Source organism: Stegostoma tigrinum, chromosome 21 (genome assembly GCF_030684315.1).
Source record: "Stegostoma tigrinum isolate sSteTig4 chromosome 21, sSteTig4.hap1, whole genome shotgun sequence".
Lineage (NCBI taxonomy): Eukaryota > Metazoa > Chordata > Chondrichthyes > Orectolobiformes > Stegostomatidae > Stegostoma > Stegostoma tigrinum.
This window is the reverse complement of record NC_081374.1, coordinates 18,704,850-18,730,108: the sequence shown is the minus strand read 5'-3', so window position 1 is coordinate 18,730,108 and position 25,259 is coordinate 18,704,850. Positions and strand designations below refer to the sequence as shown.

At 38.6% G+C, this 25,259-nt stretch overlaps 2 protein-coding genes across 7 annotated transcripts in view; one reads left to right on the top strand and one right to left on the bottom strand.

The window, feature by feature from the left end:
* Window positions 1-1,836, bottom strand: part of LOC125462674 (6-phosphofructo-2-kinase/fructose-2,6-bisphosphatase 2-like) — a 77,957-nt gene extending 76,121 nt beyond the window's left edge. For 3 of the 6 annotated variants that reach the window (XM_059653382.1, XM_059653381.1, XM_059653383.1), the window contains exon 1: window positions 1,661-1,836. In XM_059653382.1, the coding sequence (XP_059509365.1) occupies window positions 1,661-1,784 (124 nt within the window). In that variant the 5' untranslated portion in view covers window positions 1,785-1,836. The remainder of the gene's footprint in view (window positions 1-1,660) is intronic. The other 3 variants (XM_059653384.1, XM_059653387.1, XM_059653385.1) reach the window with 3 other exon arrangements.
* Window positions 1,837-1,925: 89 nt separating this feature from the next.
* yod1 (YOD1 deubiquitinase) lies at window positions 1,926-23,977 on the top strand. The gene is made up of 3 exons (XM_048553585.2): window positions 1,926-2,042; window positions 15,317-15,530; window positions 19,268-23,977. Exons 2-3 carry the CDS (start codon window positions 15,323-15,325, stop codon window positions 19,969-19,971), a joined length of 912 nt encoding a protein of 303 aa, XP_048409542.1. The 5' UTR covers window positions 1,926-2,042; window positions 15,317-15,322; the 3' UTR covers window positions 19,972-23,977.
* The last annotated feature ends 1,282 nt before the right edge of the window (window positions 23,978-25,259 follow it).

Genomic DNA, 25,259 nt, shown 5'->3' with positions numbered 1-25,259 from the left:
TTGCATTCTGCCATCTAACCATAAAGGAGATACAACAGAAAATTCCTGCTTCAAATCCTGGTTGCTGAGGTGCAACTGAACACAAATGGGGAAGGGAGCTGAGTTGGAGTGAAACATACTGGAAACTTTGGAGGTCAAAAACTAGAAGCCAAATTTAAACAAGATTTAACAGTGACTGCAAAACTACTATATGACAGTAAAACCCATCTAGTTCGCCATTCTTACCCAGTCTGGCCTAAAGATGACTCTATTCATACAGCAATATGGTTCACTAATAAATGATCTCTTAGCAAGTCATTTGGTTATATCACAAAAGCAAAATAATCCAAATACAGGAAATTGGAAATCAAATTTGAAATTCTCAGTACATTTGGCATCATACGTGACAACAGAGTCAGCAGTTCAGGTCAATGAGCTTCCTGTCCTGGTGAAATGTCATCAATGTGAAAACTCATTCTGTTTCTTTCCACGGATGCTTCCTGGCCTGCTGAACATTTCCAGTTTTCATTTCGTTTTAATTTGATTTTATCAGACTGCTACTCAAGAAAAATAAAAGACAGATAACCAGGGACCAGAAACGTGAAAGGCACACTTTGCCCAGTCAATCCTACGAAGTCCTGCTAACACTTAAGGGCTTACAACAAAACTGAGTGAGTGATACCAACAGACTGACGAGTCAATCAACAGCCTGACATAACTATTTTAATCAAATCACACCTTAGAACAACTAAAATTCACTGTATTGAATCTTGGAAGGAGAGGTTGCTATGAGAATAATTACAGAAGGACTTATATGCTGCAGAGTTTAGAAGACTAAGTGAACTTGTTCGAACTAAAAGCTCCGAGAAGCCTTGACGCTGATACGCTATCGTGTATTCCGTCTCAACGGTAAGTCGTCAGCCACGAGCAGAAAAGTCTTCATAGAATCATAATTACAACACAGGAGAATAACATTTGAACGACAGAGTCAGACTCTGTGCCAACTCTCAACAAGAATAATTTGGTTGGACCTATTCTCCCACTTATCCTCCACAGCCCTCTCCACATGTCTTTCCATTCAAAATCTGATAAAGGGTGATAGAAGGTCATCGACCTAAAACGACGCCTCTATCATGCTTCGTCCACAGATGCTAACAGACTTGTTTCTATTTTGACTTCATATTTCTAGCACCCACAGTATTTTGCTCTGGAGTTTAGAGGGTCATGGTCTTTTTTTTCCCCCTCTCTCTCTCGTGCGTAGATTGTTCCATTGAAAACCTGAACTCCTGCCGCATCTGGCTACCCATAAGACATAGGAGCAGAATTAGACCATTCGGCCCATTGAGTTTGTTCCGCCAACTGATCTGACTTTCAGCCCCTTTCTCCCCGTAACCCTTGACTCCCTTACTAATCGCTTCTTTAAATCAACATTAATAAGACTGCGTTCTAACAGTGCAATGCTACACACTACTGAATCTGCAAACCAGGCTACGCTCAATGTAACCTTGCACCGGCCACCTTCCGTCAGGGAGATTCAACGGCAACTGCACGAAATCTGACAGCCCGGTACCACACCCTCTCAACACGCATCCGATGTTTATTTTTGGAGAGAGGGGAAATACAGTGAATTTTGGGCGACAGTTCTGGTCTTGATTTCCCCTTCCCGATCTTTCTCACTCACCCTTTCTCACAGACAGGGACATATCGTCCGCAACCAGTTCACATGCAGCGAATGCCAACCGGCGCCGGCGTGACGTCAGCCGCAAAACACACATATGACGGTTTTCGAGGCGGAACGAAACCATTCGCCAGGGGTCAGGTCGAAACCATTCATTGTGTGTGTCTCTCTACGGTTCGGCAGTGAAAAACACAGGTGCTCACGTGACGTACCGGTGGGCGGGGGGTTTGTGATGTCACGCGCATGCGTAGTATGACGCGCCGCCTTGTCTGAGGAGTGAACCCGTGCTGTTTTTGGGCGCAATCTCGGTTTCCTGCCCTTTTATGTGGGTAGTTAGACGTCTGTCTAAAACCTGTGTTACGCTTTCAGCTCTTGAAAATAGAAGGTGGGTACGGGACCGTGTTGGGCAGCTGGGCTTGATCGCCGTTTCTATTAAGAGAAACTGCGATTAATAAAGAACATTGTGTCGATGGGTGGTGAGGGTGATTCAGTAGGCCCCCACTCGTTTATTCCTGTCACAGCGCAGTTTATACTCAGGAGACTACAGAGTTTCCTGAGATGCGTCGGTAATGGAGCACTTCTGCTGGCCCAGAAACAGTTCTGTTGAAAGAGAGCAGCAAAGGATTTAAATGGTGTAGCTGTGTTAAATCAGCGAGGTGAGCTACACTTTAACAGACTTCTATCGAGAGAAGGAGGTATTAGTGGACATAAAAGTGGATAGATCCGCATACCCTGGTAGGATGTATTGCACACTGCTCTGGGAACCAAGAAAGTAAGAGATCAGGAGTTTGTTATTTATTTTCAAATTCTTTCTGATCTCAGGAAAGATGGCAGAGGTCTGGAGGATGATGAATGAGGTGTCATTTCATAAAGTAGTTGGAATAAACTGAGACACTACAGGTCATTGAGTCAAACGCCAGTTGATTTGATTTATTGCAGCACATGTACCTAAGTGCAGTGAAAAAGTTTGTGAGCAGTACAGGCAGATCATAGCAAGCAAGGACATCCAGGTCATAGGGTGTTTAGAGTGAGGTGACATTGCATGGGAGGTGCATGAAGCAAGGTCAACATTAACAGCAGCAACATTATTTGAAGTTACAAGTGTCCATTTATCAGTCTAATAATGATAGGGATGAAGCTCTTCTTGAATCTGTTGGTATGTGTTCACATTTCTGTATCTTCTGCCTGACAAAATAGGTTGTTGGAGAGCATTACTGTGATGGAGGGGTCTTTGATGTTGGCAGCGTTTCTGTGGCAACAGAAAGTGTGAATGAAGTCCATGGATGAGAGATTGGCTTCTGTGTTGGTTTGGGCTGGCACACAAACTTCTGTAGTTTAGGAAAGTTATAGGAAAAATTCTGAGTCAATTAAGCTCACCTTAGAGAGGCAGGAATAACCCAGGAGAGTCGGCATGGATTTGTCAGGTGGAGATCATGTGTAACAAATTTTGTTGAATTTTTCAAAGAGTTGGCTGGGTACATAAGATGAGTGTAGTGTTGTAGTTATAGTTTATGTGGATTTCATAAGCCTTTTGTCAGAGTATTATATCAGAGACTGGAGTAGAAGCTAAAAAACCTGTGGGATGCAGGCAATTTTGCAAATTGGATGCATAATTAGCTTGGTGGGAGAAGGCAAAGAGGCATGGTTAAAGAATGTTTTGGTCACTGGAAATCTGTGTCCAATGGGGAACTGCAAGATTCGGTGCTGGTTCCCTTGCTGTTTGTGATATGTTTCATGGATCTATACATGATTGCAGAAGGTTCATCAGTAAATTTGCAGATGACATAAAAATTAGTAATGGGGTCACTAGGAAGGAAGAACATGTTAGACTACAGAATGATACAGGCGTACTGGTTGGATGGGCAAGACAATGGCACTTGGGATATAATCCTGAAAAATGAGTTGATACATTTTGGGACGATTAACAAGGCAAAGGAGTGCACAGTAAATGGTAGAATCCTTGTGAGTGCAGGGCATCAGAGGGACCATGGCGTTCAAGTTCATTAGTCTTTAAAAGTGGCAGTATGGGAGACAAGATTATGAATGCTTACAGGCTACTTGCTTTTCTTTGTCAATGTGTTGAATGCAAAAGCAAGGAGATTCTGATGGAACAATATAAAGTATAAGTTAGGCCTTAGCTGGAGTACTGTGTACATTTCTGGTTGCTACACTATTGGAAAAATGATTGCAGAGGAAGACGTAGAGGACATTCACCAGCATGTTAGATAACAAGGTGTAGAGCTGGATGAACACGGCAGGCCAAACAGCATCAGAGGAGCAGGAAAGCTGACATTTCGGGCCAAGATCTCCTTCAGAAAAATATTCTGATTTTCTGAAGAAGAGCCTAGGCCCGAAACATCAGTTTTCCTGCTCCTCTGATGTTGCTTGGCCTGGTGTGTTTATCCAGCTCCACACCTTGTTATCTCAGATTCTTCAGCATCTGCAGTTCCTACTACCTCTTCACCAGCATGTTCCTGGCTGAAGTGTTTCATCTATGAAGAAAGACTAGATAGGTTGGGGTTGCTTTTCTTCAAACAGAAGGCTGAGAGGGCATGCAGTTGAGGCGCTCAAAATTATAAGGAGCTTAGATTTGGGAAAAACACCATAAAACACACGAGCAGAAGTAGACCATATAATCTGTTGGGTCTGTTCTGCCACTCAGTGAAATTATGACTGATCTGATTGCCCTCAACTCTACTTTCCCTGCCCTTTTCTCCATAACATGTTTCCCTCACTGATTTTTTTTTAGAAATTTGTTTATCTCAGCCTTGAATATATTTCACATCCCAGCCTCTCTCTCATTGGGAGGTAAAGCATTCCACAGATTCTTTTGCATATGCATGATGAAATCCCTCCTTATCTTTGTCTTAAATAGGCTCTCCCACAAGGGAAACCAACTCTCTGCATCTAACTTGTCAAGTCCCCTAAAAACTTTGTATGTTTCAATAAGGTCACCTCTCACCTTCTAATCTCAAATTCGTACAGGCTCGACCTATGTAACTTTTTCTCATAAGGTGGTCCCTCCATACATAGCATCAGCCTACTGTATCTTCTGTAGACTGCCTACAATGCTAGGATAAGGGGTCCAAAACTATCCAAAGTACTCCAGGTGTGATCTGACTACTGCCGAGTGCAGTTACAAGACTTTCTTACTTTTATACTCAGTTCCCTTTGAAATAAAGGCTAACTTTTATTTTGCAAACCATTTATCTTCCCTGTTGTTTGCTGAAATTGTAGGCTAGCCATTTTGTGATTTATGCATGAGGACTCCCAAATTTTTTTTTTCTTTATTCATTCACGGGATGAAGGTATCGCTGACTAGGCAGCATTTATTGCCCAGAGAGCAGTTGAGAGTTAATCACATGTTGTGGGTCTGGAGTCACACGTAAACCAGACCAGGTAAGAACAGCAGTTTTGTTCCCTAAAGGACATTAGTAAACCAGCTGGGTTTTTCCAACAATTGATGATGAATTCATGGCCATCATTAGACTTTTAATTCCAGATTTTATTTAATGAAATCAAATTTGAAAATCTGTGGCAGGTTTTGAACCTGGGTCCCCAGAACATTATCTGGGTCTCTGGATTAACAGTCCAGCAATAACACCACTAGGCTGTCACCTCCCCTCACATGGTCTAGCTTTCTGTGGTCCTTCTCTATTTAAATAATATTCAGCTCCTCTATTCTTCCTATCAAAATGCATATACTCACATTTTTTTACACAATTTATTCGGTCTCCCAAGTTTTTATCCACTCACTTAGTCTGACTGACCTCTGTAGATTCTGTATCACCCCACCATTGACTTTCTACCTATTTTTATGTAATTTGCAAACTTGGCGAAAATGCAATAACTTTCCTCATCCAAATCATTAATATACGTTAGTGATCATAGCTCTGATCACTGGTACTCCACAAGTTGGAGACAACAAGGACTGCAGATGCTGGAAGTCAGAGTCTATTGATGTGCGGCTAGAAAAAAAACAGCAGGTCCGACAGCTTCAGTGGAGTCGGAAAGTCAATGTTTTGGGCTGAAACCCTTCTTCAGGACTGGAGGGGAACTCGGAAATGATAGAGGGCAGGATGTGGGGTCTTGGGGAAGAGGGAAGTTACAGCCCAATAACTTCAGCTTCAAAATCCATTGACTTCAGCTTCAAAATCCCTCCACCCTCAGTGTCATTCCATGTCCAGGCCTCCCCCTCCTCTTCACCTCCCTGACCTGACCTGATCAGTCCATCATCCTACTCACCTATGTGCTGCACCCTTACCACAGACCAATCACTCCTGCCCAAGCCCCAGCCACCTCCCCTCCCTGTTTATTTCTGGCCTCCCATTCTCCCTCCCTAGGACTCCACAAGTTAGTGTTACAAAAACAATGTGAAGCATGCATAGGATGTCAGCCTCCAAGTAAGCAAAAAGTGAGGGAGCACCAAGAAATCAAGCAAAGAACCATAGAATGCATTTGTGTAGATAAGATTCATCTGTGTTCCTGCACACAAAGCGACTTGGCAGAATTATGCATTGTAGATGTTCCTGAGCTCCAAAGTAAAGTGTTGAAGGGCTGATGCGGTATGTAATTTGGTCCTAAGTCAGACATGATGATGTGATGAGGGTGGTATATTGCCAATGATAACTTGAGTGAATGAAGAATTGAGGAATATATTAGCTGTGGAGTATTTAGGGATTTATTTGTGAAGAAGCAGTAGGGTCATGGCAAGATAATCATTTGGCAAGCTTTAGGCGCCAGGGAGAAACATTTCTCTTTGGGATATTAGTCAGTAGCTACGGTGCATAGATTTTAGGTTATGGGCTAGAGATTGAGAGGAGATTTGAGAATTTTGTTTTTCATCCAGAGGATAAAGATATCTGAAAACTAGCTGCATGAAAGGTTAGTAGAGGCACCAACTCACATATTTAAATATTAAGTCGAAGACTTGAAATGTCATAATATTTAAGGATACCGGTTTCAAAACTGAAATGGGAGTCGATAGGTGCTTGATGACTGACTTGGGACAAAGAGCCTGTTTTGATGCAGTAAAACTCTGACTTTATCCATGACTGTATGTAATAAATAATCTACATCTTAACTGGAATTCTGAAAGATATGTTGAGGAAAAATATAATTAAAGGAGAATATGGTTTACATGGAAAGATTAGCATATGCTTTACAATACACCTCAAACAATAACTTCTTTTAGGTATTTGTTCATGGGCTGTGGGCATTGCTGAATAGGGCAACATTTATTGTGCACCCTTAATTGCCCAGAGGACAGTTAGAGTCAGCCATATTACTGTACGTCTGGAGTCACATCTCGGCTAACCAGGTAAAGATGGCAAATTTCCTTCTTTAAAATAGATGGATTTTTATGACAATTGACAGTGGTTACATGTCACCACTAGGCTATCTTTTTTATTCTAGCTTTTAATGCAGTAGTTTTAAAAACTTATGAATAATAAGTGTAGCAGAAATGCTGGGAGTAAACAGCCAACCATCGTAGCAGTTACAAATCAAACCATGTAAAGAGCCGTTTTATTTTCTGTATATTTGGTAGTGAAGTAAAATAGAAAAAAGGCACTTCTTTAAAACTGAAAGATTGTAAAAGAAATTGGTGCAGTTTTTAAAAACATGTTCCTGAAGCTCATTGTCTTTTGTACACTGCTACTTTGCTCAAGCAATGAGGGAAGGTGTAGATGGCATGGCACTTGGATCTGTGTGCAAAGTGCAGTGTGGCTACCAAAAGCTACCTGTTTTGTGGAATTGTGATCAGTTACAGATACTAAAGGTCATCAATCTGATGATAACTGACGGATTTGTTCCTGGGCAACTGAACAACTTGTGGAAGTGAACCTTTAGTTGGGTTGCTATGTGAGTGCTGGACAGGCAGGTGGTCTCACGCTCTCAGCAATCTAAGTTGACTGAAGAAAGCCAGTTGTTACTTAAAACTTGCTTTGTACTTAGTCCACCATTGCCCTGCACTTCCTGACAGGGAAAAAGGAGGCCAAAAAGCAGAGTCCTTTTTTTTAAGATTAGATTCCCTACAGTGTGGAGACAGGCCCTTTGGTCCAACAAGACCACACCGCCCCTTCAAGCATACCGCCCAGACCTAGACCCAGACCCACCCCCCTATAACCCACACATCCCTGAACGCTACGGGCAATTTAGCATGGCCGATCCACCTAGCCTGCGCATCTTTGAACTGTGGGAGGAAACCCACGCAGACACTGGGAGAATGTGCAAACTCCACACAAACAGTTGCTTGAGGCTGGAATCGAACCCGGGTCGCTGGCACTGTGAGGCTGCAGTGCTAACCACTGAGCCACTGTGCCGCCCACCGTGCCGTCTTGGCAAGCAAAAGGAACATCTCAAGGAAACCTCTGGACTTGTTGTTGATGAACGTGTTTTCCAGGTTTTTTCCCTCCACCATAAAAATCATTTTTGTGTTTGTCTTGAGGTTTTACATTCTTAACTAGTATAGCAATATCTTTGATAGTTCTTTGCTGTTCACTTAGGATGAATTTGCTTATTTCAAATAAAGAGTCATGCTTTTGAAGTGCAGGTCAGTGTTTTCTGTTAGCCTGATTCCACCAGACATGTAAATCGGGGACTTTTGTGCTTTGGTTAAATCATTAACCTTTGTGACAATCCTAGAGAAGTGGGTCTTGAGAATGAGGGCAGTTTCCAAACTGCATCATAAACGTGGCTGATGCATAACACCTACCAATCATGATTGAAATAAACTAAACTGAGGTGATTGAATAATTGACTCCTTGCAAGGTTCAGGTGCAACCTGAATATGTATCAGAAGTGAGATTTAAAATTATGTAGTTCTGTGAAGTTTATCTGAAATTTGTGCTTGATTGTAAATTATTTACTTATTGAAAATACTATTTTAAGTGTGTTGAACATATTTTTTTTCTTTCTGTTCGAAATTCTACTATGTTCATGTATAGAGTCACCCTAGATGGGATAGGAAATGTGGCAACTAGTTTGTGCACAATAAAGTCCCACAGGCAGCAGTACGATCAGAATATGTATTAGTGATGTTGAGGATTAAGTGCTGGCTATAATACTAGAGATAACTTCCCTGCATTTGAAAACAGTGACATAAATTCTTCGTATGTCCTCCTGAGCAGGTAACAGGGCCACAGCTTAATGTGGAGCATGAAGGTCGCACACGCAACAAAAAAATTGGTTCCTCCATACTTAAAACGATTAGATTTTGATTTGGAGATAGTAGGAACTGCAGATGCTAGAGAATCTGAGATTTTGTTTCGGTTTGTCGATAAGACTTAAATACCCAAACTTTTGACTTGGAAGAGTGCTACAGCTGTTTATGTTTTCTAGTTTGAAAGTGAATTTATTCAGTTTTTTTTCAGGGAAAAGTGCAGAGGGTACTTAAAGCCTTGCATTAAGACAATTCTAACCCAGGCCTGTATGGAGTTTTGATTTACTATACAAGTTGTTTGGTTTTAGCATGTAACTTGGTATTGTACTGTGGAGAATTTCTTGTAGAATTGTAATTTTATAGCTGTTGCAGTATTTATTCTTGTATCATGAAATATGTGAAAATTCATTAATTAACCCTCATTAATTGAGCAGACTTTGCCCCCTTTAGGATCGTGACTGAATCCTGTGAGGTTGCAACAATAATGAGGGAAAACTAAGGAGAAATTTTGTTTTTAAATTTCTCCTGCATGTCTCCTTCAGGATAGGTTTCTCTTAATTTTTAACGTGTGTTTTTCCTCTTTCCCACCCTATTCTAATTTCCTGTGGCGATTATGAAGATTGTTATTACACCTTTTGTTGATTAAATAGGAAATGCCACTAAATTGCATTTTTGTTCAACACTTTTATTATCCCAGCTGAAAATACTGGACAGAATGAAACTTGCTTGATAGATCAGGTTTTTTCTTTAAATCTTTACAGTTCCTTAGCCTGTATGTAGAGGTATGCAGAGGTATGTCATTACATGTCTAAATCGGGTTAATTTAAAAACGTCTAGAGAGCTGCTGTGGCAAAATGATCCTGACCTCCTCTCTGGTCTAGAAGGTCTGGTTTCAAGTCACAGAGAAAGGGTGGATAGGTTTCATGCAGGCCCTGCAAAACGGGCATTGATGTTATTTATATTTTATTCATCTTCAGAGGATGAGGATAACATGGTCAATATAAGGAAAGTTAGAAAAATAATGCAATAATTAGATGAGGGCTTGTAGAAGCTAGTTATGACTACCTTAGATTTGCCCCCTTGATTGGGAAATGGATTAGGAAATTTGCAAGAAACATCAGTGGCCATTATGGTTGATAGTGAAATGGATTCTAGCTAAAGGTAGCCTAATTATGAACCATCAGCCTATAACTCTTCTGGTTACTGACAGCTGCATAATATCAAAAATGGTATTAAAAGAATTTTAAAATAAATTTATTTGCTAGTCGACGTTCATGCTAGCAGCAAAACGACATGACAAACTTTCCTTAATATCAGTACACTTGGACAATGAAGCCCATCAGTTTCACTGGCACAAAGTAACTATTGCCCAAGCCAAAGATAGATACGCATGGGAATTCCTAGAGGTGTGGATCTTAACCAGTGATGCAGTCAACAAGTACATAGAATTGGACACCATATACAAATCGGAAATGACACTACTCACCATAACAGACCAGGCATTGTAAATTCCAAATGGAGTCGAGCAACATTGCTTCATCGGAGGCCTCACTGATGACATTACCTAGCGTGGCGACAAACAACCCTGCTCAGTGAACAAGCCAACAACCTTATTTTTCTGGGTTTTTTTTAAATCGTAGGCTGAAGCAGAAGAATAATTGTTTTAAAGAACGGAAACATTACTGAAGGAGTACTGTAGCTTTGAAAGCTAGTGACCTGGCATTCATACGTGCTGTTTACACAGCTTCGTATTCAAGCTGTTGTTGAAGTGTAGTTTGCCAATGAGTTGGAGTCAAGGGGTATATACAAGTTGAGACTCACTTGAACACAAGTCGCTGACAGGTCTGTGGCCAAGTGACCAGTAATTGATGAGAAAGGTATTTTGCCTGCCAGCAGCTACGTGAATAGCACTGAGATATCTGAACAGCTCGGGGCTGTGAACAGGATAGAGAAGGCAACAGACCTCGATTAGTTTAGGTGCCCTCGCTCTCTGTTCACTACAGTAAATCCCACTTTAAGCTTGTTTAAAAAAACACCTGAAAAGAACTCCTATAATGTGATAGTTGCATTCTTGTGTAACCTCACACTGTAGAAAATTGCTGTAGCTGTACAGCAGAAAGTTAGTATTATCCAAACAGTGCCTCTTATTTATCAATCCCGTTACAGCCAATTTGCTTTAATGAAACAAGCATTATAACAGAACTACCTGTATTTGTATTTCCTTCAGTTGAATGCTGTGATTTTTGAATTAAAATGTCAGAGACCTTCTCTAAATGTGAACCAGCCACCTTATATCTCATGCAAACTATTGAAAGTGTCCAGAGAAGGAAGATCAAATAACAGTATACGAATCAGCATAAAGACTATCTCCGCAGATCTATGAATAAGCACTACTGAGCTGCTTTCCCAATTTTACCCCCGCAAGCATCTATCTTTTTTTTTCTGTTTGTTTGTGTAATTGTAAGGGGGAATTTATAACTGGGTTCAAGTTGTAACAAGTAGATTACAGGCCATCAGTTCCTAGCTGTTTACCCTTAGCTAGAATCCATTTTTGTGTAATGAATAGTAGTTCTTGTTAAGTACTGAAACTTGGTCTGTTTTATCTCTCTCCCTATTTCAGAAAGGTAGGTACGTTGGTGAATTTTGCATACTTTTAAAATTTTCCAATGTTTGTGGCTAGCCTGGGAATAGCAAGGTTTTATTTCCAGAGGGCTACTCCGTTGAGCCTTGTGATGGTTCGTTTAAAGTCATCATCGTAAAGTCATACAGCATGGACACTTACTCTTTGGCCCAAACTGGTCCATATCGACCAAATTTGAGTTGGCAGAAAACTGGCAACTGGAATTCATTGTGGAGAAGTGTGAGGTTATGTGTTGGGGGAGGGCAAATAAAGGAAGGGAATACACAGTAAGCAGGAGGGTGCTGAGAGAAGTAGAGGAATTGAGAGACCTGGTAAGGTATGAGATGTCTTCTTTTTTGAATGAGTTATTGAATACAAAAACAGAATATAATGTTGGAAATACTTAAGACACCAGTTAGGCCATAGGTTTGAGTTCTTTGATCACTTCTTGTCACAATGTTAAAGAATGAATATAATTGTTCTTGAGAAATCGCAGGGTGACTTTGGAATGAATGTTGCCAGGGATTGAAAACTGCAGCTGTGTGGAAAGATAGGATAGTTTGGAGTTGTTTTCCCTTAGAACCAAGGAGTGTGAGGGATAACTTAGTTAAGGTGTACAAATAATGAAGGGCCGTAGCTAACAGTGGACAGGGAAGACCAATTTCCCCACAGAGATCAGTTGCCAAGGATACAGTTTTAAAGTGATTGGTACAAGCATCGAAAACTGGTTTAGTACTTGAGATGGAAGCATTCAACTCTTTTAAAAGCAACTTGGATGTGTACCTGCAAAGAATTAATTGCCAAGGCTATGGACCAGGAGCTGGAAAGTGGGATTAGAATGGGCAGCTAATTTAATCAGTCAGTGCAGACACTATGTGCCAAATTTTCTCTTTCTGTGACAGACCTTTTCTATAGTTTATAAGCTATGCAGTCTGATGTTTTAAATGTCAGAAATAACACTTCTGTTCCATTGTCATTGTGACCCCACTGTTTAAAAAAAGGATGAAAGGAGAAAACTGGGAGTTACGCATTGGTGTTAGTATAACATCAGTTAAAGAAAAATGTTGGCATATTATAAAGGATGTAATAACAGGACACTTAAAATGTATAAATGGTATTATTCAGAGTCAACATAGATTAACAAAAGGAAAATTTTGTTCGACAAAGCTACTGAAGTTTTAGAGTAGAATCCCTGCAGAAACAAAACAGGCTGTTCGGCCCAACAAGTCCACATAAGTCTGAGTCTAGGTGGGATGCTCTTTCTCCACCTAACACCTCCCCAACCAAAGCATGGCTAATTCACCTAACCTACACAAGATGATTACTGCAGGCAATTAGCATGGTCAATCCACCAATCCTATGCTCCTTTGGACTGTGGATCACTATTTAGATCCCTGTTGTTCATGTTATATATCGACACCAAATGAAGGAATTGTGTAATGTTTCAAAGTTGATGACACAAAACTAGATGGGAGTGGTAAGGAGGAAATAGAAGGCGTTAGGTTGATTTAGAGAAGTTGAGCGAGTAGACAAATACATGGCAGATGCAACATAATGTGAATAAATGGAAAGTTGTCCACTTCAATAGGAAAACAGTGGCAGTGTATTATTTTAAATTGTGAAAGATTGGGAAAGATTAATGTACAACGGGACCTGGATCATTGAAAGCTAGCATGCAGGTGCATCAAGAAGGTAGGCAAATTGTATGTTGGTCTTCATTGTAAAAGAGTCTTTACTGGAGATGTACAGTGCATTGGTGTGATCATCCCGTGTGTGCAGCTTTGGCCTCCTTATCTAAGAAAAGACATACTCATGATAGAAGGAGTTCAGCAAAGCGTTCACCAGCCTGAATCGTGAAATGGTAGGTTTCTCATGAACAGATTTTGTTCGCTTGGGAAGAGGGATGATAGCCAGAAGAAGGCATCATGTTGTCATGATACGCAGTAGTTCATTTTGAACTGCAGTGAGAAATTTCTTCCACAGAAGGTATGAAGGTGAAGACACTGAATGTTTTTAAGAAAGAAATAGATTTCTAGAAACGGGAGGTATGGGGAGAGAGCAGAAATATGGTGTTGAGATATAGGATCAACTATGATCATATTGAATGGCAGAATGGCTTGATGGCCTACTCTTCCTATTTTCTGTGTTCCCCTAGGCTGTCTTAGTGGTGGTATAGGTCTCTAGCCAGAAGCTCATCCATTAAATATGATATCAAGATTGTCATAGTCTGATTAATTTTGCAATTGTTTAGGAGGCACTGGGAGTCACTAGCTAAAGAACAGAGGTTGTTTTCAGTCCTCGCTTCAGTGACATCAGTCTTCCAAATATATAATTGAAGGAAATTTTTGCTTATTTATAACCAGTATTATTTAAGAGGTATGAATAATTTGTTGTAGAAGTGAAGGTGAGATAGAATTTGGGAGTTGTCAGTGTACCTGTGAAAATTAACAGCTTGCTTTTAGATAACCTGACCAAGGGGTATTGTGCAGGTGGCAGATAGGAGAAGCCAAGGCTAAAACCAAGATAAAGTAAACTTCTGGAACTAGTAATATTTGAACACTGCTTGTCATTATCTCTGAATGTAAGTTTGCTCGCTGAGCTGGAAGGTTCATTTGCAGACATTTCGTCACAATTCTAGGTAACATCATCAGTGAGCCTCCGGTGAAGCGCTGGTGTTATGTCCCGCTTTCTATTTATGTGTTTAGGTTTCCTTGGGTTGGTGATGCCATTTCCTGTGTTGGTGTCATTTCCTGTTCTTTTTCTCAGAGGGTGGTAGATGGGCTCCAAATCAACGTGCTTGTTGATGGAGTTCCGGTTGGAATGCTATGCTCCTAGGAATTCTCGTGCGTATCTCTGTTTGGCTTGTCCTAGGATAGATGTGTTGTCCCAATCAAAGTGGTGTCCTTCCTCACCTGTATGTAAGGATACTAGTGATAGTGGATCATGTCTCTTTGTGGCTAGTTGATGTTCGTGTGTCCTGATGGCTAGCTTTCTGCCTGTTTGTCCAATGTAGTGTTTATCACAGTTCCTGCAGGAACTGAGACAAACACTACATTGGACAAACAGGCAGAAAGCTAGCCACCTGGATACACGAACATCAACTAGCCACAAAAAGACATGATCCACTATCACTAGTATCCTTACATACAGATGAGGAAGGACAACACATCTATCCTAGGACAAGCCAAACAGAGATACGCACGAGAATTCCTAGGAGCATAGCATTCCAACCGGAACTCCATCAACAAGCACGTTGATTTGGAGCCCATCTACCACCCTCTGAGAAAAAGAACAGGAAATGACACCAACACAGGAAATGGCATCACCAACCCAAGGAAACCTAAACACATAAATAGAAAGCGGGACATAACACCAGCGCTTCACCAGAGGCTCACTGATGATGTCACCTAGAATTTTGACGAAATGTCTCAAAATGAACCTTCCAGCTCAGTGAGCAAACTTACATCCCAAACCTCAACCTGAGCTACAAATCTTCTCAAAACTCGTTATCTCTGAACTTTACAGTAGGCTGTCAAAAATAATTGTTAAATGCAGACGAACTTTTCACTTGTACGTTGAACATAAATGTTGTACGTCATTTGAGCTTTTGTTTATTTAAACAAGAGAAGGAAAGGTTGATTGTTTACAACAATATCAGAAATTCTGTTGAGTGGGTTATTTCCTTTTGAGAACTACTGTGGTCATTTAAGTGATATATTTTAATAACTGCAAGAAAATTCTCTAGTACCTAATTTTTATGGTATAAATGTGCATGTGATGAAACGATACATCAGATCTTCTGGAACATCTAGGTGAAGGATGATACAAGATGAATATCTCATTGCACACTGTCATCTATTCACCTTGCCCATTCTAGAGTATCATGCTACGTTTACGATGTAAAGCAAAGAATGGAACTCATTTAATGCAAGGGCTGACTTCAGTATCTAATGTCCAAGAGTTAAAAGATAAAGTGGAAGAACTAACTGGAATTCCAGGTGCACTGCAAAAAATTATGGTGGGATTTCCTCCATCCAGTCTAGATCTTCGTAATGGAGAACTGCCTCTCAAAGATTGTCCTATCAAATCTGGTAAGTCTATTGAAGGCAAAGTATACGGAGGAAGATTGAAAAACCAATATTGCTTAAAGTAATTAACCTGAATTTTTTATACCTGCTATAGTTGTGATGTCAATCAAGATGGCAGTTTTTTGAAAAATTCAGAAGATACTATACTACTTGAACCTATAAGTAAGACTTTTAGACGTAATTCTGAAACTGGTTACGTTTAGTTCAAAATGTGACAGTGCTTGTAATGTTTATGAAATGAGATTCTAAATTCCTTTGTCTGCTTTCACGTTTGGGTCTCTTGTTTAGGACATTCAACTACTGAGAGACCAAGTTTGACTGCTTAAATATTGATAAACTGGATTTGCACTAGATTTTTAAGGATCAGGGAGATATTTCATGAAGTATTAACTAGTGAGTAAGAATTATCCTAATTCAGCTCTCAAATTCAGATAAAATTGACATGTCCTGTTTGAAAACAGTATGCACAATTTTCTTTCTTAACTTTTTCTTATCACTTTTGCTGTATTGTGATTACATTGCAGTAAACTGTATTAAATGTGTGTAGATTGAACAGACCAACAGCTTCAGACTACTCCTTAACAAAACCTAACCCATGTGTAAGCTGCTACAAATCCAACATGAAGGTTCACTAATCTGGAAATGAGATATATGCAGTCATTATTCTAAATGTTTATTTGGTAAGGAAAGTATAATTGAATAACTTAGTGTTGATATGGCAATTTTTGTGAAGCTGCATTGTCTGCGCAAAGCTTATGTAAGCAGAAATTGATCATTACAAGGGATGTCCGATTTATGAGCATCCAACTTATGACCATGATCCCATACAGGGGTGTAATTTTAAAAACTTAACATACAAATGTTTCCTGTACATGCAGATTGCTATTTTATATTATCCTGTTTTGTGTACAAATTGACTCAAAACCCATGAGCTAGTCAGTCTTGTTTTCTGCTCTGGAGCTGGCTTGCTCTTTCATATCAAAGATTGTATTTTTGTCTATTTTGGTCATACCATCCTACAGAAAAATAAGACTACACAATATTCCATTCAAAGTAATCACTGGAAAAAAATTAATATCACAGTTGTAAATCATGGTTCAACTGGTCAAGTTTGCTGTCCATAAGTTAGAATTGCAGCTTCCACTGCCTGGAAAATACAAGACAAAGAATGATCTGAAAAATTATCCTAAATATAAAAAGTACCAAGGTCATATGATATCATCATATTGGCCTTGCATTTTGATGTTGAAAGTCATCCTTACAATTCTTTGCAGTTATTTTCTACTTAATAATCCAACAGTTTGGGAAATCCAGATTTTTCCATTTGATGCCACCGGAAAAAAAGCAAAGCTTTTAATACATGAATATCTACAATTGCACTGAATGCTAGTGAGTAACAAACAACCTCAAGTAGTTTTATGTTCTTCTGAGAAATTTTCTATCATAGTGCAATTTTTTTTTCTTTACAGGTACAGAACACAAGCTGCAATCTCCAGAAAGGCTTTGTTTACTAGTTACTGATCCAAAACGTAACATAAAATTGTATTTTCCAGAATTTTGGATGTTTTTGTATCTGTTTCTTACTGTTGCATGATATTTCACAATGAAAGGATAAATTTCAGTCAGTTGTCCACTAAGTAAGTAGTGATTTTAATTTTTTATTGCCTGTGTATTATTGCTGTTGATGATTATCCTCAATAAAAATTCCATGCTTAATTATATATAATCACAAATTCTAGAAGTATGTGGAGTGGCAAATTCTAGCCCGTCTTCCCCCACTTTCAACTCATACCCCCACATCCCTCTTCTAATGACACTGAAACAAGCTGTCATGTGATTTTGTGGTTGCTGGTAGCAGCTGATTCTTTCCCAAGTGATACATCATCATTGTCTGTGAATTCAGGAGGTGAAAACTGAAGGGCATAATAAATGTGCTTCATCATATTGATAGACATGCATTTTCAGTGACAAATTCTGTAGTGGAAATCAAGGATGACTTGTCTGTTTTTTATTTTCTAATCAACCTGATCAGAGATGTTTTCGCATGCCTGTGGAGTAGGTGGGATTTGAACCTTGGCCTCCTGGTCCAGAGGTAGGGACACAACCATTGTGCCACAGGAGTCCCTACTTGTCTCTTTTCCATTGTGTCTTACCTCATGCAGTCACAATTGTAGCAGTCCCAAAAGGACTGATATAGTCTAAGCTTAGGCCAGGGATCAACCTCAAGACTTTGGTTTGTATACAACAGTACTATTCTGAGGAATACATTTATTTACTGATTCTTTGGAGGAAATCATTACCAGTAATTTGAAAGCATTAACTCCACAAGATCTACATAACTAAGCATTACTTTATTGATAGTTTTCATAATTTTTTTTAAATGAGCTCAGTCAAGGTGTGTGTTGCTCCTTAACCAGGCCAAACACTTTTTTGCAATAGTAAAATCAAAATAATTTAACAACCAAAGAAACTCGACCTCAAGTCCATCCATAGCAGATAAGAAAGAAAATTGTGCACAAATATCGAATAATTCTTAATTTTCCAAAATGTAGCAGCACAAACTTGTGCAAATAATAACTCTGGTAATTGCTGTTAGACAACTGATTTAAATTCATATATAAATATTTACTTGTGTTAAAACCTGACATTCTGTTTGGCAACTGTGTTTAGGATATAGGCCGAGTGCATGCATGGAAGAAATAGGTAGGAGACAAGGCATATTTTTCTGGTTGGGATTAGTCAGCCAGAGTCATGGTGTACATAAGTATAGACAAGTTGTTTGATACCATTCATCTCTCTCAGTAATTATTTATTTGGGTTGCTGTGGAGACTGTAGGTGAAGTTGATGGGGAAAATGTTATTGGTCTTATTTTTGTAGCATGTGATTAGTGAGATAAATTGTAGAAGTTTACATGTGAAGCCATAGCCTGTACTGGATAAAAGTGAGAGGGATAAAACAGACGTGGACGAACACCTTTGATACATTACAAGGCTTGCATTAAGACTTAATGCAGTGTCTTTCTAGACAGCTAGGAACAATGTACGATAAAGTCACTATAAGCCTACCAGACTGTAAGGCTGCTGTCTCGTTAGAGGGATATGATTGGGGTTAGCTCAGTTGGCTGGATTGCCAGTTTTTGATGCAGAGTGATTATACAGTGTCCAACTAGTGATATGTCTGTCTAAGCCTGCAAGGATGTATGGGTGAGTTTGCATAAAGGTTCTTTGTTCAGACTATGTAGCTCTTTTATTACAGTTTCAATCAAAGCGAGTGTACCTAAAAAGCTTTTCTGCACACTAGAAATGGTTTTATTCTTTCATGCTGTATTTAAGCATAATAGAAATATTTATTGGGCAGTGTGTGACTTTAGAAGCATGATAAACAAGTAATGCCTGTAAATATTGAGTTTATGTGTAACTGTAAGATAAATTGAGCTCTGTGAACAAAGCTAAATATCCCAATTTTCACATGACAACAGTGATTGTATTTGAAAAGACTATTTCTTAGTTGTAAAATGCTTAGAGATACGGTTTGGTTTTGAAAAACGTTTATAATGCACATTTTTAAAATTCTTGTCCAAAAATGAGTGACAAAAATTTATTTAAGATCTCACTTTGGACATTTTTAAATTTTCTGTAAAATTGTTAAGTACTAAGCTGTTTATTATGTTACCTTTTAATAACTTGCTGACAGAATTAAAGTAAGATTGCATTAAACATATCACTATACTTTTTTGCAGGTGATACTTTGATTGTGGAAGAAGAAAGCGATACTTTGAACATTAAAGCCTCGGTGTCAAAATTTTATGCTAAAGGTTCGGATAAAGGTACTTTCCCACAGCTGATCCGGCATGTTGTCCCTGCAGATAATTCGTGTCTCTTCACAAGCATCAACTACGTGGTAGAAGGAGGTGTTTGTGAACCATCCTGTGCTCCAGAAATGCGAAGCTTGATAGCACAGATTGTAGCAAGTCATCCTGATTCCTACACTGAAGCTGTACTAGGAAAATCTAATTGGGATTATTGTAACTGGATTCAACAAAATGACACTTGGGGAGGAGCCATTGAAATCTCTCTGTTATCCAAGTTTTACCAGTGTGAGATTTGTGTTGTGGACACACAAACTGTACGAGTAGACAGGTTTGGAGAGGACATAGGTTACACAAAACGTGTCCTCCTGATTTACGATGGAATCCATTATGACCCATTAGAACGTCGGTTTGAAGATCCTGAAACACCCCCACAAACCATCTTCTCTACTGCAGATGATGTTGTGCTTGCCCAAGCCCTGGAATTGGCAGATGAAGCGAGAAGGAAACGGCAATTTACTGATCTCAATAAATTCACCTTGCGATGTGTCATCTGCCAAAAGGGGCTGGTGGGTCAGGTAGAGGCTAGGGACCATGCCAAAGAGACTGGGCACACCAACTTTGGGGAGGTATAACAACCAAAATAATGTTACCTACCTCAAATTCCTAAAATGTACTGGGATAATTAATCCCTAGGAATTAAATTGAATTTTAAGGGGTGTTTTTTTTTAGAAAGCCCTGGGATGATTAAACCATGAGCTGATCAAACTGTTGGTTGTTTGCAAAGGTTGGACCTCATTCTTGATTTTTCATGTTTACATATTAGGAATAGCATTTGACACTTTTAATTATTTAGTGAAAAGATAAACATTCTGATTGGATAGCTGTTGAAATTAGTCAATCCAATAGAGTATTAGGTGACTGGATATTATGGACACTGATGAGTTTCTTCAAGTCTTAAATTTGGGTTGCTTTTTCTTCCACGGAGTTGAACATATCTGCAGATGTCATATTTGGAAAATGTTTTATTGCACCACGAGCAGAAAACTGAGCTGTAAATCTGTACTTTTTTCGAAATATTTATTTTAGAAGACTAGTATGTTATTTTGTAACACAGTCCTATTGTTTCAATGTATATATTTTTGTGTTTGACAACCGTTTTGTGATCAGCTCATGGAAATCACAGGTACATACTTTAAAAACTACCTTAACCCTGACTTTTATCGACGTGTTTCGGGGGTACTTTTCAAACTTTTAGTTCTTTTGAGTTAACATTTTTCTCAAAAGTTTCCTAATTACTTGCACGCCTAGCAAAAAAAGAGTTTCTATGAGCAAGTTGAGATTCTTCTGAACGGAAATCTGCACCCCTCATACATGAAAAGGGATATTCTATCACAGGACTAATCATTAATCTCTCGACTATGATATAATGCAACTGCGAACTAATGTTCATCATGTGATTATTGTTGAAAGTCAATAGATATTACACCATCAGCCTGCTACGTTCAGCCACAAATAATAACTTATTTCCAATTATGAATGTACAAGCAGAAAAGGCTATTACTAATAATACTTAGACTGCAACAAAAATTAGATTAATCCACAAGTAGCTAAAATAGCTGAAACTCCAAGGGTATAAGCTTTGAATATTTCAGTGTGAAGTTTGTATATGGCCAATTGAGTTTCAAGTGCTAATTATCAAAAGCTAAACTGAAGGCATGTCAAAAAGCAGGGTTGTGAATGTTCCTGTTCAGAAGCCCCAGAATTATTAATGAATGAATCAAACACAAATATCCAATGGTGCCTCAGCATACAATTACTTGAATAGCTGCAATTTACAAAAAATTGTCATCTGATTTGCACTTGAGTGAATTTTTTTCGTGTAAGCTGATGTATTAGTAAATGTAAGATCCTGCCTGCATCCCATGAACAACTGGCTTTCGTCTCTACCTTAGTGAGGAAAATAGCTTGTGTTGTTGATATTGTGGATAATTTAGGATTATTATATGCATCGGTTATCCCTAAATTTGGACAAAGAAATGCTTTAAAAAGTGACAGTTATGTGAAGCTAACTTTTCTATTTGAAACAGGACTAAATCCTTTTGTCATTACTTGACGTGTATTCACCAGAAAGAAAAATAAGTGTTATTCCATTTGAATGTTTGTGGGTCAAATAATATTTGCGAATTTGTTTTTAGGTACTTTTTAAAATGACTTATCATGGTGAAACTTTACGGTGATCTTAAATATTGAAATAAAATCACCAAATGCTGGAAATACCAAGGTCAAACAGTATCTGTGGAGGGAGATGTTTTACGTCACTGACGTTTCATCTGAACTACTTTTTGATGCTACAGTTCTGCCTTAATCTTTTAAAATTTACATAATTTTTATTTCTGAAGCTGTTTTAATTTGGAATTGAGTCAAGAGAAAATGACAACCTGAATTGTCATTGGTTGGATAACAAAATACTAATTTATACCCAACTGTCCTATCTACTACTGCAATCATATGGAAGACTGCCATTAGCTATTACTGAGCCATTGTTGTTCTTAAGGTCTGCAAGGTATTTTGTCGATTTTGTCTTGTAGAGAAGGACATAACTTAGTATCTGTTACTGATAATTAGCATTAGAAAGCTAAGTAGTTGTTTCAGGAACTAGTATGGACACAATGGGTTGAGTGGCCTTCTGTAAAATTCTAAGTAAAATGTGAAAACCATGTTCCAAGAATTGCAGTGTGGATGCATCAAGATCCAAATATGGCTATTATGATTTGTAACTCCAAAAAGGCCAAAATAGGAAAATACAGAATCATGTTCCCTTAATACTGTCACAAAATGTGCCTTATTATCAAAACTAGTAGCATACATTGGGCTGCAGCTCAGAGTATTTTTCCCCCCCATAAATCATCAAGTTAGTATCAGTTTCTCGCAACAGGTAGTTATCAAAAAGGAACTGGGTTGAGTTGGTCAAAAGCTATTTCATTTGTCCAGCAGATTTTTTTTTTAGTCACTTGTGGGATGTAGGCTTTGCTGGCTGGCCAGCGTTCATTACCTGTCCGTTGTTGCCTTTGAGATTGAAGGGACACTCGTTAATGTGGACTGAACATGAAAAGTCAGGTTTCAATTCCTTGCCAATTCACTTTTTTGCAGTTAATGTTTATTGCCTAAAAGCATGTCCCTTGAAATACTTCATAAAGGGCCATATAAATTTAAACAGTAAAGGACACTGCCTTGCTTTTTCATTTTTCTTTTCTAAATAAAAATAAGGTTACCTGTCCTCCATTTTACATGGTTAAAAGTTTCCATGCTCCATCCTCCAAGAACTCACTGTAAATCTCTTCTCACTTCCGTATTGATGGCTTTAATTGATGAAGCATTATCACTGACTCAATAACCAAAGTAGCCACAATTCATGTTTGATATTGCTGAAAATAAGGGATGGGTTCTTGTTTTTTTATATTGCATTCAACAGGAAAAGTACAAGAATGTGAAAGATCCAACAGAAGCATTAATTTTTACCACATGAGAAAAGGCTGATGGCTTTGGATGCTGCTGTGGAGATTGCACAGGGAGCTTTTGTCCCACGTGCTTTGACAAAATTTTGAAAAGTGGTTTGGCATTTTTTGCCTGATGATTACATGATAAGCTTCAACACGATGTCACTTTTATTTCCAGCAATAGTCAATTTCTGTACTACTGACTACTTTATGTTCACCTTAATAAAGTTTCACAATATTATACTCCTCACTGTTACAGTGGATATAGTCACAATAGCTGGAGCCCTTTCTCGTTATGAGAATTTTTCATATGTGGAACCAAAACAGTTTAGGTAGATGAAAAAGATGATCATCGGAGAAGAACTGAATTATTAGTGTTTCCGCTCCTCGCTTAAATGTGCACAAGACTGTAGTACAGATCACAACCTCAGAGGGGCAGTCTGATATTGAAGATGTAGAACATCAGCAATAATTTTGAGGCACCATGTCTTTATAAACTTAATGCAAAGTCATATTTTAGTGGGGGAAGGGGGTGATAGTGGTTTTTAGAATTTTTCAAAAAGAAAATTTGGAATAAATTAAAACATTTTTCCATGAAGGTACTTCAAATTATTGAGATTTTAATAGTCACTTTTTATTGTTTTAATCTGATTAAAATTCAATCTTTTACATTTTAACAAGATTTATTTAATTAATTTAGTAGCACAGCTTTGTATTGATCAATTAAAACAAAATTAGTTTGACCTTATCCGGTGTTAGTAACTACATGACGTTCAAAACCCTCAGCTGCAACTACACTGGAACAGAATGTGTTTATTATTAATGATTCAGAATTGTAGTGGACTATCCAGACAGAGTTTGAGCAAGTAAGAAAAGCCTGTGCTTTTCAGTGGTATGTAATTGTAAGATGACCAATTTGGTATCATTATTTTATCTGGGTTATATTTACATTGTAGTAGGGAATTATATTTGTGATCATTTCTGTTCATAAGTGTGCACAAATCATATTAAGTTTGCACTATTCAAATAGTTGTGAAGTAGCTTTGTAATGCAAAGTTGTCTTCCACAATTGTCAGCTAAATGCATGCATTGACTTCAGCCAAAGAGCCTAAATATGAGCTAAGATAATGAAATGTGAGGCTGGATGAACACAGCAGGCCCAGCAGCATCTCAGGAGCACAAAAGCTGACGTTTCGGGCTCTGATGAAGTGTCTAGGCCCGAAACGTCAGTTTTTGTGCTCCTGAGATGCTGCTGGGCCTGCGGTGTTCATCCAGCCTCACATTTCATTATCTTGGATTCTCCAGCATCTGCAGTTCCCATCATCACTAAATATGAGCTAACATTTGTTGATTGTGAATTCCATACTTTGCAGATTGGTAAGTGGTCTTCTTTTTAAAAAGAAAACCTCCATTGCTTATTCACTATAATATTGCATCTGAATAGTAGAAGTTTTTTTATATAGTAGCATAATTTGGATAAGATACGCATGGTAAAACAAATAATGACAACTCTAATTTTAATCATTTTAATTGCATGTAGGACATTGTCATTTGTGGAAAAGTATACTTGTTTTGTCAGTAGATATACATAGTTGCTATTTAAATATGTTCAAACTGTTTTAAGCAATGCAGTTCAGCCCCCACAATTGCTGTAAAATAAGAGTATTCACAATACTGAGTCCATGTACGAATTTTATGTTTATTCTAGCAATTAGCAGTGTACACATGTGAATATTACATAAATTATGAAAGGTTAGTAACAAAAAACAAATATAAAATCCATGACTCTCAACCAGAAAAGCTAACCTAAGCGAGGAATGGTTGGGTGCAGTGTGAGCGTGATCAGAATGTAAATGTTAACAGCAGGGGAACAAAGAGTTGAAGAACTCGTTTCTGGTGGGGAACTCCTGTTGGAGTAACTAGAATGTGGTATGTTTACTTGGCTGTGCAATCTTATTTTAAAGTAAACTTGAATGTGCGATATTGAAGTAAATGCCAGCAGTACTTCAAAATGGCTATGGCCCTAGCCACCCTGTTTCAGTACAACTACAACATTCGCATTTACCTGGCAATTTGGAAAATTACCCAAATACGCCCTTTAGAAACAAAAGGCAAATCCACCCTGGCCAATTACTGCCGCATCAATCTATCTTGATTATTAAAGTAGTTTAGTAGGGGGCCATCATCAACAGTGCTATCAAGGATCAAGTCATCACTATGGGAGTTCCTCAGTATTTTGTCCTATGCCCAACCGTTTTCATCTGTTTCAGCAATGACTTTCTTCCATCATAATGTTAGAAGTTGGTATGTTTGAGAATTGTGTGGAGCCCAGCACTGTTTGCGATTCCTTATACTGAAGCAGTCCAATGTCCAAATGCAGCAAGACCCTCGCCCATTGACGGTATCCAGGGTTGTCATGACAA